At 38.5% G+C, this 12,942-nt stretch overlaps 2 protein-coding genes across 2 annotated transcripts in view; both read left to right on the top strand.

Annotated features, from left to right (window-relative positions):
- Positions 1–4,998: 4,998 nt before the first annotated feature.
- LOC103511316 lies at positions 4,999–6,071 on the top strand. Its single transcript, XM_008476036.1, has 2 exons — positions 4,999–5,142; positions 5,900–6,071. Exons 1-2 carry the CDS (start codon positions 4,999–5,001, stop codon positions 6,059–6,061), a joined length of 306 nt encoding a protein of 101 aa, XP_008474258.1. The 3' UTR covers positions 6,062–6,071.
- A 3,093-nt stretch (positions 6,072–9,164) lies between these two features.
- LOC103511317 overlaps positions 9,165–12,942 on the top strand; it is a 5,654-nt gene continuing 1,876 nt past the window's right edge. The window contains exons 1-2 of the mRNA XM_008476037.3: positions 9,165–9,297; positions 12,744–12,928. Of these exons, the coding sequence (XP_008474259.1) occupies positions 9,165–9,297; positions 12,744–12,928 (318 nt within the window). The remainder of the gene's footprint in view (positions 9,298–12,743; positions 12,929–12,942) is intronic.

Consider the following 12,942-nt stretch of genomic DNA (forward strand, 5'->3'; position numbering starts at 1 on the left):
CATTTCAACTCGATTTTCAACCGATAAGCAATATTGTAGGATTTGTAGGTAACGATAAGTTACTCTTATAAGTTATCCATTTGCGCCACTGTTAGAAGACGACATTGCTGATTGAAAATAAAACAATAATCTTGTAAGTGAAGCTATTTTGTTCTTTCCTTGCTTTCTCAGTTTGTAACATGGTGCCGATGTTACAAAATATTGTTTTCTTAACATTCTGAAAAAGTACATTTTGTAAACGAAAACATAATTATCTCGTATGTACCTACTACTTATAGGTGGTAAAGGCTAAATGGAATTGAAGCTTGAGAGCGAAAGCCTAGTTAGCTTGGCAGGTAGCCTACCTTGTACTCCCGGCCATTCACGCTAGATCGTCTGACAAACCCAGCAGGTCTGACTGCTGTAGCTGGCATATCTACTTTATTCTAAACATCTAAACAAATGAGGTTTGCTCTCAGGACGGCTGGCTTTCTCTTATACTGTCCTGCTCCTCTCTTCGATCTCGGAACGACAAGACCTTCGCGGGTAGAGTTTCCTCTATCAAACTTCTTCACAAAAAAAGTCAATATCGTTTTACTCTGTCCTGACAATGAAATCCAGAGGTGTCGAAAGCTCACCGATTGTTAAGTCAGAAAAGAAACCAACCTCAGTGGTGCAGTAGTCAGCACGGTGGACTTTGAATCTGGAGGTTGGTGGTTCAAGTCCAAGTCAAGTCATAAATAAAATTTAGCGTAGTATATTGAGCGGGAAACGACATTTGTGACAAGCATTTATGCTTAACGCAATTAAAATTTGGGAGAAAGCCAGCCGTTCCGAGAACAAACCTTATCTGTTTAGGAAAAAGTTCGCCCCGGGTGGGAATCGAACCTGCGAGCTGAGCGGTTACAAGGCAGACGAGCTACCCTCCAAGCTAACTAGACTGGAACGGATGCGTGAAAAGGAAAAACGTACAAAAATGGACCAACAAAGTATTAACATGAGAATATGGGCTAGGGAGTTGAGTGTGTGAGGAAACGAAAGCATAGGGAATTTGGCATCTCCACTATTTTTCCGGGACTCATTCCTTCCTTGGGACTTAGAGATTGTTCCCACTTGTCGTTCGGAAAAATTACTAATATATAGAAAGTAAAAATCGTGTCGTGTGTAGTGGGAACACTCTCATTTAAATTACATTGGCTACAGGAAAATTTTCGAACATAGTTTTACGACAGGGTGTCTGTGTCTTGGGTGTCATGATATGTCAATGAAACACCCAGTATGATGTGTATATCACGTGCAATATGGTCTACAGTACTCCATACGGTGTCTACAGTAGTTCACGCTTTCTAATAAAAACTTATAACATAGGTATAGAAGTATATAAATATAAACACATAGATAGGTACCTAGTGTCTACATACATAGGTGTAAACACATAGGTAGGTATATAGATATAGAAGTGTAGGTAACTCATCAGTATTATATTCAGCAGTCTTCCGACGAAAATGGTTTATGGTCCGCTTTTCTCTTTCACCTAAGGAGCCTGAGGACTGTTCTATAAGGAAGTCCAAACTTTAAATTTCACACTTAGCAATGGTCAGAAGGTCTAACATTACAGAGAGATAGAGAGACACATTGCACGACTGACCATCAGAAGTCCAACGAGGTGAAGTCATTTTGATGTCAAAACATTCGAAAAAGGGAAACTTTTCGAGAATAGACCTCAGAATCTATAGTCCATTTTCTAAGGCACAAGTCCCAAGTCGTAAGATGTTGTCCACACCTGGCCCTCAGATCTCTAAAATCCATCCATACTCGGGAAGAAGAGACTTGGTGGATGGCATTAGGGCTTTTTAGGCTAGAATAGAATAGAATATATCCTGTTTATACTGCCAGAATGAGACTGAAAAGTCCCTCTACTCCCCGCAGTCTAAACAAGGTCTTATGTATTTGTTAGACAATAAAAAGAAAAGGAAAAAAAGTGGATATTTTACACTGACTACTCAACAAAAGGACTTCTTTCCTTAGTAATATTTGAGGACAAAATGTGAGGAAAAAGACTGGACTCATTCCTTCCTTGGGACTTAGAGATTGTTCCCACTAGTCGTTCGAAAAATTACTAATATATAGAAAGTAAAAATCGTGTCGTGTGTAGTGGAAACGCTCTCATTTAAATTACATTGGCTACAGGAATATTTTCGAACATATATATAGTTTTAAGACAGGGTGTCTGTGTCTTGGGTGTCATGATATGTCAATGAAACACCCAGTATGATGTGTATATCACGTGCAATATGGTCTACAGTACTCCATACGGTGTCTACAGTAGTTCACGCTTTCTAATAAAAACTTATAACATAGGTATAGAAGTATATAAATATAAACACATAGATAGGTACCTAGTGTCTACATACATAGGTGTAAACACATAGGTAGGTATATAGATATAGAAGTGTAGGTAACTCATCAGTATTATATTCAGCAGTCTTCCGACGAAAATGGTTTATGGTCCGCTTTTCTCTTTCACCTAAGGAGCCTGAGGACTGTTCTATAAGGAAGTCCAAACTTTAAATTTCACACTTAGCAATGGTCAGAAGGTCTAACATTACAGAGAGATAGAGAGACACATTGCACGACTGACCATCAGAAGTCCAACGAGGTGAAGTCATTTTGATGTCAAAACATTCGAAAAAGGGAAACTTTTCGAGAATAGACCTCAGAATCTATAGTCCATTTTCTAAGGCACAAGTCCCAAGTCGTAAGATGTTGTCCACACCTGGCCCTCAGATCTCTAAAATCCATCCATTATGCAGGCAAAATAAACGTCTATGTACTAGGTAAAATTCGAGAGAGAAAATAAATAGGTATTAATTTTTTTTTTTTTTTTTTTTTTTTTTTAAGGTTTCAGCGAACGCCAGTTCAGTGCAGTGTCCAACACTCACCTGTACTCCCCCATGTCAGAATGGCGGGACATGTGCTTCCAATAATGTGTGCTTGTGCAATCATATCACCACGGGGGATCGGTGTGAAACCAAGTAAGGCCCTCTCCAAAATGTAGACTAGAATATATTTTGTGTATCCTGTCCAAATAGGACTATTATAAGAACGAGATCCATTCACTCATTCACATTTCATAGTTCACACACTGATCGTTCTATCTCGAGAACCACAACACCTAGAAAGCTTAAATTTGGTAGGAATATTCCTTTTATGGTCTGGGTGTGCAATAAGAAAGGATTTTGCGAAAATCTAAACCGATCTTGAGATATGATCAATTTTTGATCGCTAAAATCTCCATAAGAAATACACAGAGTGCAGAGACTGCGGGAGAGAAAACTTTTCCTCGCTCGCCTAATATTTGAGTTTCGTTTATGTTTTTAGTTTGATAAATACAAGTTCGGCCATGCCTTTTCCACAAGTTTGGCCATGCCTCGGGATGAACTAGCGGGATTCCGGAGCGAAGCGACGGAATTCAGCTAGTACGAGTATAAACTCTAAAGCTAAGGGTCGTGGTTCTCATGGCCTTGACAATTACTGTATAAATCTTTGGACGTTATCTTGACGAGTTTTTATATGTCTCTTAAAATAAGTACCTACCTACATAGGTTAGGTACCTATGGTTGTATACGGATAATTGTATAGGTTAGTAACTTTTCTAATAACAATTACTGAGTCAGATGTATACTGTACATTTCAGGATAGGGAAAAGCCAGTCGTTCTGAGGGCGAATCTTATCTGGTTAAGATAAAGTTCTCCACGGACGGGCATCATACCCAAGCGCTACCTTCTAAGCTTAATGGGCTGGCGTGTTAGACGAACCATTTCTAATGAAAATTTACGGCCTAGCTGTTTGCAAGAATTAGCCAAAACATGGATGTAGAGTACCTATACCTACTAATGTACTCTTACCTATTTTACATTAGGTCATCATCATAAATTAATTATTTTTAAAAAAACCCAGTGGCATATGAATTACCGCGCCACATTAAATTTTATTAACACATTAAACAGGCAAAACATGTTCAGAAGTCAGTAGGTAGTGTACGTTTCTATCTCACACGTAGATTCTACTCCCATGTTAGAAACTGTAAATGGGTACCCAATTTCACACTCACCTGCTTAGCATATGCCCATTTCCTTCTATTATCTCAAAATCACAATGTACGTTTCTATCTCACACGTAGATTCTACTCCCATGTTAGAAACTGTAAATGGGTACCTAATTTCACACTCACCTGCTTAGCATATGCCCATTTCCTTCTATTATCTCAAAATCACACTCGTAGAATGTTCCTATCGACTAATAGCTACTTTACGTGTCAGAATCAGAACCAATGGTCATGCTGTACTTGATCTCTATATCACGCATCTTTGCGGTTTACACATTCGTTTCTGATTAGCTGAAGTATTATATTATTGAAAGCTACCTATTGGTAAGTCTCTTGGCATGCAATCTGTAATCTCTTCCCAATAACCTTTACACGGCTTTGTTGAGGCGATTTTTTTTATGGATCCAGGTCTAAAGCAATGGTGTTCAAACTTTTGAGTAGGTACTGCGTACCATCTGACACCTCAACATCAATTTTGTGCGGTTTGGGGGTTAAAAAGAAATTATAGCGCCGCAGGCGAAATTTTTGTGTTCATCGTAATACACAATTTTTGGGCGCACTGATTGGAGATTTTTTTGTCTCCCATCTCCCAACTAGGGTTTCTAGATTTGTTTTCCGCATTTTTCGCGACAAATCATAAGAATGGGTTTTCCAAATCTCTTCGCGTACCACCAGAAATGCTTCCGCGTGGGTTTGGGAACCTCTGGTCTAAAGGTTTTTTTATGAAGTTATAAACCATATTGAGCTTTGTCTGGTTTCCTATCGGACGCGAATTCTCGATTTTTTCAATCTTATTTTTAATTTGTTTTCCACTTATCTTCCCCCCAGGGCACAGAGTTGGGCAGGAAAATCCCCGGTCTTCCTGCGTTTGGACCTATAGATCCTTACATCTGCCAGAAATCCCCTCTCTATGAACGACATTTGTATGGAGGAGGCTAGAATTCAGAACCAATATGCCCAGTACTTGAAGATTATGGTAAAGAGCGGCTCTCTCTATGGTATCTACCATAAGCCGCCCCCAGCCGGACCCCTGAGACCTTTGCCTGAAGCTCTGGTGAGATTTTTCTTTTTTACTTTCTATTATTTTCCACGAGGTTTGATAGAGGGATCTGTAACTGCTAAGGTCTTATCGTCCCGAAATTGAAGGGAGAAGGAAGGCATAATAGGAGATAGCCAGCCGTTCCGAGAACAAACATCCGTTCAGGATAAAATCAGCTCCGGGCGGGAATCGAACCCGCGGACCAGCGCTTACAAGCAGACGCACTATGTGTGGACACATTTTTATTGAATTTAGCTGTTTTGAGGTCCTTTTTCCTATCTCATTTTATTTAATGACAACATTATACAAATTCAGATAAAATTAAATCGGTGGAAGAGGAACTCAAATTGGGAAGTAAGAAAAGATTCTATTGAAGCTCCCCGACTGGCCCTTTTCAACTCCCTTCACTGTTGATAGAAAGTTGCCAAACCTACACTGTCAATATCGAGCTTCACAAAGTTACCAAGTCAACCAGTATTTTTATTTTTATTTTATTTTATTTATTTTTTTTTTCAAGATGATTGATTCACCCTTTTTTTACTTGGTAGCAATAAAACAGCTGCTACATTAGACTCGTGTGGTCTGTGTCGTAGCATGCCCATCCCGTAGTATGCCTCACATCAGATGGGCGAGAAGAGACACAATACTTCCTATTTAGGTGCTGGGTCAACACGAGAACACCCGTTGAAATATTTGCAATCGATTTTTTTTTTTTTTTTTAGAGGTTTGATATCTCATTTTTAATTTGTTTTCCACTTTTCTTCCCCCCCAGGGCACAGAGTTGGGCAGGAAAATCCCCAGTCTTCCTGCGTTTGGACCTATAGATCCTTACATCTGCCAGAAATCCCCAGACGGTAAGGCGTTCCTATCTATCAAGAAAATACCTGGACATGGCGCCTATGTGTACATGGGAGTCAATCCAAATGGTGTGTGACCAGAACTGGGCGTAAAATCTTAATTCCTTTAGTCCTTTGGGTACTCTTGAAAGTACTTTATGGTTTATGATCGCCGATGTACCTATGGTAGAATAATAGTGCCTATGTTTAGGAAACTATACGAAGATCTATCTGACATCTGCCGTTAATTAGGAAAGAATCTCAAGAGTGTTAAATGCTTGCCACAAACTTATAGTTAGTTCTTCATCGCCTTTCCCCCTGTTCAGACGGGGTCATTTTTTTTCGTCAGCCTCTCAATCTGTTAGTAGTTAGAACATGGCTAAACTTTATGACTTGACTTGGACTCAAACTGCCAAATTCAAGCTCAATTCTCGATATAAATAAGTAGGGGACTTTGAAGATGCTTTTACAGCACCATAAATATGGTAGATACCTATTTGTGTCTTTTACAATTTGGATTTAATTCCTTTATTCCTTTGGGTACTCTTGAAAGTACTTTATGGTTTATGATCGCCGATGTACCTATGGTAGAATAATACTGCCTATGTTTAGGAAACTATACGAAGATCTATCTGACATCTGCCGTTAATTAGGAAAGAATCTCAATAGTGTTAAATGCTTGCCACAAACCTAGTTAGTTCTTCATCGCCTTTTCCCCTGTTCAGACGGGGTCAGTGTTTTTCGTCAGCCTCTCAATCTGTTAGTAGTTAGAACATGGCTAAACTTTATGACTTGACTTGGACTCAAACTGCCAAATTCAAGCTCTAACATAAACTAAGCTTAAGCTCAAATTGTGCCTTTAATCGCTCCTTAAAGGTACTATAATCGCTGTCCCCATTGCCAATGGAAGTGCCTTTGGCAGTGCATTTAACCCAGTAAAAGATGGGCTGATAGACAAATAGGCATTCATTGCCTGCCATTAGGTCTTCTTTTATGATAGGTAATTCTAATTCTCTAGACATATTCATTATCTTGATCCCCTGTTCAGACGGACGGGGTCAGTGTTTTTCGTCAGCCTCTCAATCTGTTAGTAGTTAGAACATGGCTAAACTTTATGACTTGACTTGGAGTTTGGACTCAAACTGCCAAATTCAAGCTCCAAAGTCCACCGCGCTAACCACTACTCAATTGGAACTAATCTCTGAACAAAACAATATAATAGACTCTTGAGTGGAAGAGGGCCCATTTACTACAAGGGCTCTTGGAACGCAGTGCCCAATTTAACATTGCTAAAACTGCCTAGTATTCCTGCTAGGACGGACACATTCTTGGAGTTTTTTTTTTTTTCTTTTTTTTTTAAGTAAATACTTTCATTTTTATTTTTGAACCAACAAAACATAGGTAGCAAAATAACACAAAAAGTAAGTACGCTTTTGATTCAAATGAAGGAGGACGCCCAAGATCGAGAAAAGTGGAGAACGTCGTGTTGAAACCTGTCCTAGGACAGATCTACATCTATATATATATATATTATGAACTTACTGGGAAAACCTCTAAGATGGGATACCTACCCACTTGGATAGAAGTAACTTATTAGATTAGTAAACAGAAGATCTTACCTTGAAAAATGACACCCAAACGTTGAAGTCAGGAAAAAGGTTGAACTACAGCATGGACCAAACTGCAGCAAAAATGTCAGTCCGAATTCCTTGGCTCGATTTTTTTGAGAACAAGGACGTGAAGGAAACAATTAACACAGAAAGTTTAAACTCAAACTCAAAAGCCGGGTTTTTTTCTAAATGGAAAAGATTCAATTAACTTATTGTACACTCTGGCAAAACCTTTATTAACTATCTATCCTTGACTATCCTTTAAAAAAAGACCATAACCGGCAGGTTCAGTTTTCCCCATTTAGGACTCGAATCCGCGACCTAGCTCTTACCAATTTAATGGGTTCGAAGTCACATTAAAGGTACCAAGTTCATGTTAAAGCGGTCTCTTCTTGATCCCTTGTGTGCCGCGTTCATTTTTATTTAGGACTATTTCACTACGATTAATGTTTTCATGGAAGTTTCTACCGCCCTCGAGAGATAACCCATGACAAGACGGTTTAGTTGATTCCTCGAAGATTAACAACGAAATTAATGAACTGAAATCTGCAAACCACCAAAATTTAATCAAACAATCTCTTCCCGACGGATGTCGATTTTCTTGAGAACAAGGACGTGAAGGAAACAATTAACACAGAAAGTTTAAACTCAAACTCAAAAGCGGGGTTTCTTTCTAAATGGAAAAGTTTCAATTAACTTATTGTACACTCTGGCAAAACCTTTATTAACTATCTATCCTTGACTATCCTTTAAAAAAGTTGTTTTAGCGGCTTTAGCTTTCGCCGAGTGGCAATAGAAGAATAAAGATAAGGTATCTTTTTGTATCTGCTATTTTAAAAAAAGACCATAACCGGCAGGTTACTGACAAAAAATCGCACAGTAGGTACCTATCCACCTACGATTGGTGTTCAAATCAACTCACAGGAAAAAAAAATCTCCTACCTAACCCAAACACACAATTTTTGTTTTAATTCAAAAAATAGAAATTAATAATTATTGTCAATTTAAAGCCAAAAGTTTTGAGTAAAAGCGATTTTTTCACGCAAAAATTTACGTACTTTTTCTTCCGGACAAAAAAACTTTCTACCTACGATTTGTGTTCAAATCAACTCACAGAAAAAAATCTCCTGCCTATCCGAAACACACAATTTTTGTTTTAATTCACAAAATAGAGAGTAATAATTGTCAATTTAAAGCCAAAAGTTTTGAGTAAAATCGATTTTTTCACGCAAAAATTTACGTACTTTTTCTTCCGGACAAAAAAACTTCGCGCGTTCAGACGTTACCTCGTCGAGATACGGGACGGTACCTATCTACCTACGATTGGTGTTCAAATCAACTCACAGAAAAAAATCTCCTGCCAATCCGAAACACACAATTTTTGTTTTAATTCAAAAAATAGAAAGTAATAATATTGTCAATTTAAAGCCAAAAGTTTTGAGTAAAAGCGATTTTTTCACGCAAAAATTTACGTACTTTTTCTTCCGGACAAAAAAACTTCGCGCGTTCAGACGTTACCTCGTCGAGATACGGGACAGAAATGTCACGGTCGGTGAGCTAGACAGAGTAGACAGTACGCCAGGACAAGAGGATGTCGAGGAACTACAGGAGTCTATGGGCAGAAGATGGTCGAGTGACTAGAAGTGGATGTTTTATACGCCAGGACAAGAGGATGTCGAGGAACTACAGGAGTCTATGGGCAGAAGATGGTCGAGTGACTAGAAGTGGATGTTTTACTATTGGCAATGAACCATGATACTGAACCTCGACTGTGGCCAGTGGCGAACCGGAAGGAAAGACTGCTCGGGAAGAAGAGACTTGGTGGACGGCATTAGGATAGGCTAGAATAGAATATATCCTACTTATACTGCCAGAATGTGACTGAAAAGACCCTTTTTACTCTCGCAGTCTAAACAAGGTCTTACGTATTTGTTAGACAATAGAAAGAAAAGGAAAACAAGTGGATATTTTACACTGACTACTCAACAAAAGGACTTCTTTCCTTAGTAATATTTGAGGACAAAATGTGAGGAAAAAGACTGCTGAATGGGGGGGGGGAGAGAGAATTTGTGCATTACTTGATATAACTTTCAAATGCTGTGATATAAAGAGCTTTCAGCCTTGTAAACGTTAGGTCGCGGGTTCAACTCCCGTTCGGGGCGGACCTTCTCAACAGTTAAGGTTCGTTTTCGTTTTCGGCTGGCTTTCTCCTATCCTCTTGTTGTTAAAATTCTTCCTGTCATATATTTTAAGACTCAAAGCTTGTCTATTTCAACTCGATTTTCAACCGATAAGCAATATTGTAGGTAGCGATAAGTTACTCAGTATTAAGTTGTCCATTTGCGCCACTGTTAGAAGACGACATTGCTGATTGAAAATAAAACAATAATCTTGTAAGTGAAGTTATTTTGTTCTTTCCTTGCCTAACATAGGTATAGAAATACATAGATATAAACACATAGGTAGGTTTTAGGTACCTAGTGTCTACATACATAGGTATAGAAGTTCATAGGTATAAACACATAGGTAGGTATATAAATATAGAAGTGTAGGGAGCTCATCAGTATTACGAGTATATTCAGCAGTCTTCCGACGAAAATGGTTTATGGTCCGCTTTTCTCTTTCACCTGAGGAGCCTGAGGACTGTTCTATAAGGAAGTCCAAACTTTAAATTTCACACTTAGCAATGGTCAGAAGGTCTAACATTACAGAGAGATAGAGAGACACATTGCACGACTGACCATCTGAAGTCCAAAGAGGTGAAGTCATTTTGATGTCAAAACATTAAAAAAAGGGAAACTTTTCGAGAATAGAGATAGACCTTAGAATCTATAGTCCATTTTCTAAGGCACAAGTCCCAAGTCGTAAGATGTTGTCCACACCTGGCCCTCAGATCTCTAAAATCCATCCATTATGCAGGCAAAATAACCGTCTGGGTACTAGGTAAAATTCGAGAGAGAAAATAAATATTAAATTCTAAACTACAAAAGCTCAGGACAGTCGCTATTCGAGAGGCATTAAGTGCAAAATCCAAGACCCGTGCCACAAAGTTCTAAAAGATCATTCCAGTCCTGTTAAACATTCAAAAACTTTTAAAAAGATACCCAAGTAATATTCCTATAATAACTGTTTGTCAGTATGTCAGTGAACTTGAGCTAAAACGGCTGATGATAGGTATGAAGATGAACATTCTTTAAAACTTTATAAATGGTACTTGGTCGTGTCCAAAGGCTATTTGGAACTTTTGCGTACAAAACTTGAAGAGGAGCTTGAATGGGTACCTAATGTATTCTGGTCAGGTATCTCTGTTGATTATTACTCCATTCTAACAAAGAACAAGATATCTACCAACTAAGCTAACTAGGCTGGCAATATTAAATTCTAAACTTCAAAAGCTCAGGACAGTCGATATTCGAGAGGCATCATGCATAGGTATGTGCAAAATCCAAGACCCGTGCCACAAAGTTCTACAAGATCATTCCAGTCCTGTTAAACATTCAAAAAAATTTAAAGAGATACCCAAGTAATAGGTATTCCTATAATAACTGTTTGTCAGTAAACTTGAGCTAAAACGACTGATGATAGGTATGAAGATGAACATTCTTTAAAACTTTATAAATGGTACTTGGTCGTGTCCAAAGGCTATTTGGAACTTTTGCGTACAGCGATATAGACCGAACTTAAGTATACCTACCTAGAAATTAAGTACCTATTTGAAACTTAAGTACCTACCTACTCCTCTGTAGCGTCTGCTCGTCTAATCAAAATGCGGAAAATGTTGAAATTATACCTGTCCTTTCTGAGGTTACATAGATTCGTATAAGCTTAACCCATCCTTTAGGGCTGTCTAGCCCCTACACCTAAGCCTCAAATTGGACTTTTTGTGTAGGTATGTGAGGTACAAAGGTAATCATTGAAAATGTTGGTACATATTTGAAACATCCCTAAATTGGACAGAAGACATTGATTTCACTAATAAATTTATTACCTACCTTACAACAACGTCCCTAAAGTCCTAAACTAACTAAGTGGCTCTTTACCTTAATACCAACCAACTTCGTTTAAAAAGACGTAAAAGCTTCCTTATCGTAAACTGAATTTTGCTAAGTTATAGGTAATTCTTCGAAACCGAAAATTGAATTTTACTAATTCTTCGAAAGTACCTATGTACCTATCCACAAGTAGGTATTTACGGATTTTAGTGTCTCAAACTCTGCCTACGAAATCTCTAATCGCTTGTAATCTTTGCCCAATAGCTTAACTTTTAATCCAGTAGATCAACATAAACTAAGCTTAAGCTCAAATTGTGGCCTCTTCCTTTAATCGCTCCTTAAAGGTACCATAATCTCTGTCCCCATTGCCAATGGAAGTGCCTTTGGCAGTGCATTTAACCCAGTAAAAGATGGGTTGATAGACAAATAGTCATTGCCTGCCATTAGGTCTTCTTTTATGATGGGTAATTCTAATTCTCTAGTAGACAAATTCATTATCTTGAGACCTCTGCAGATATTTCCTCCCGTTTGAATATTCTGCATAGGATAAGCTCAGATAAACTGTTATTAATATCTAGCATTCATTGCCTGCCATTAGGTCTTCTTTTATGATAGGTAATTCTAATTCTCTAGACATATTCATTATCTTGAGACCTCTGCAGATATTTCCTCCCGTTTGAATATTCTGCATAGGATAAGCTCAGATAAACTGTTATTAATATCTATAATATAATAGACTCTTGAGTGGAAGAGGGCCCATTTACTACAAGGGCTTGAAAGAGGTCTTGGAACGCAGGGCCTAATTTACATTGCTAAAACTGCCTAGTATTCCTGCTAATGGTATGGTCACGTGATGCGAGGTAGCAACGAACTCGCTAGAGATGTATTAATTGGAGAGGTGCAAGGCAGAAGACTCCCAGGCAGTTATGAACTTACTGGGATAACCTCTAAGATGGGATACGATACCTACCCACTTGGATAGAAGTAACTTATTAGATTAGTAAACAGAAGATCTTACCTTGAAAAATGACACCCAAAACGTTGAAGTCAGGAAAAAGGTTGAACTACAGCATGGACCAAACCGCAGCAAAAATGTCAGTCCAAATTCCTTGGCTCGATTTTCTAAAATAAGATAAAACTGTTGACAAAATAATCCCATTTTCCTCTTCTTTTTCCAGATAGGGTCCGCTGTACTGAATGGGTCCGAAAGCTTCTCTCTATGAACGATATTTGTATGGAGGAGGCTAGAATTCAGAACCAATATGCCCAGTACTTGAAGATTATGGTAAAGAGTGGCTCTCTCTATGGTATCTACCATAAGCCGCCCCCAGCCGGACCCCTGAGACCTTTGCCTGAAGCTCTGGTGAGATTTTTTTT

Source organism: Diaphorina citri, unplaced genomic scaffold (assembly GCF_000475195.1).
Source record: "Diaphorina citri unplaced genomic scaffold, Diaci psyllid genome assembly version 1.1 scaffold701, whole genome shotgun sequence".
NCBI lineage: Eukaryota > Metazoa > Arthropoda > Insecta > Hemiptera > Psyllidae > Diaphorina > Diaphorina citri.

Excerpts from the sequence above, each read along its gene's own strand:
- LOC103511316 (XM_008476036.1), top strand. The coding sequence starts at position 4,999 with ATGAACGACATTTGTATGGAGGAGGCTAGAATTCAGAACCAATATGCC. Across the intron at positions 5,143-5,899 it reads GACCTTTGCCTGAAGCTCTG|GGCACAGAGTTGGGCAGGAA; the intron begins GTGAGATTTTTC and ends CTTCCCCCCCAG.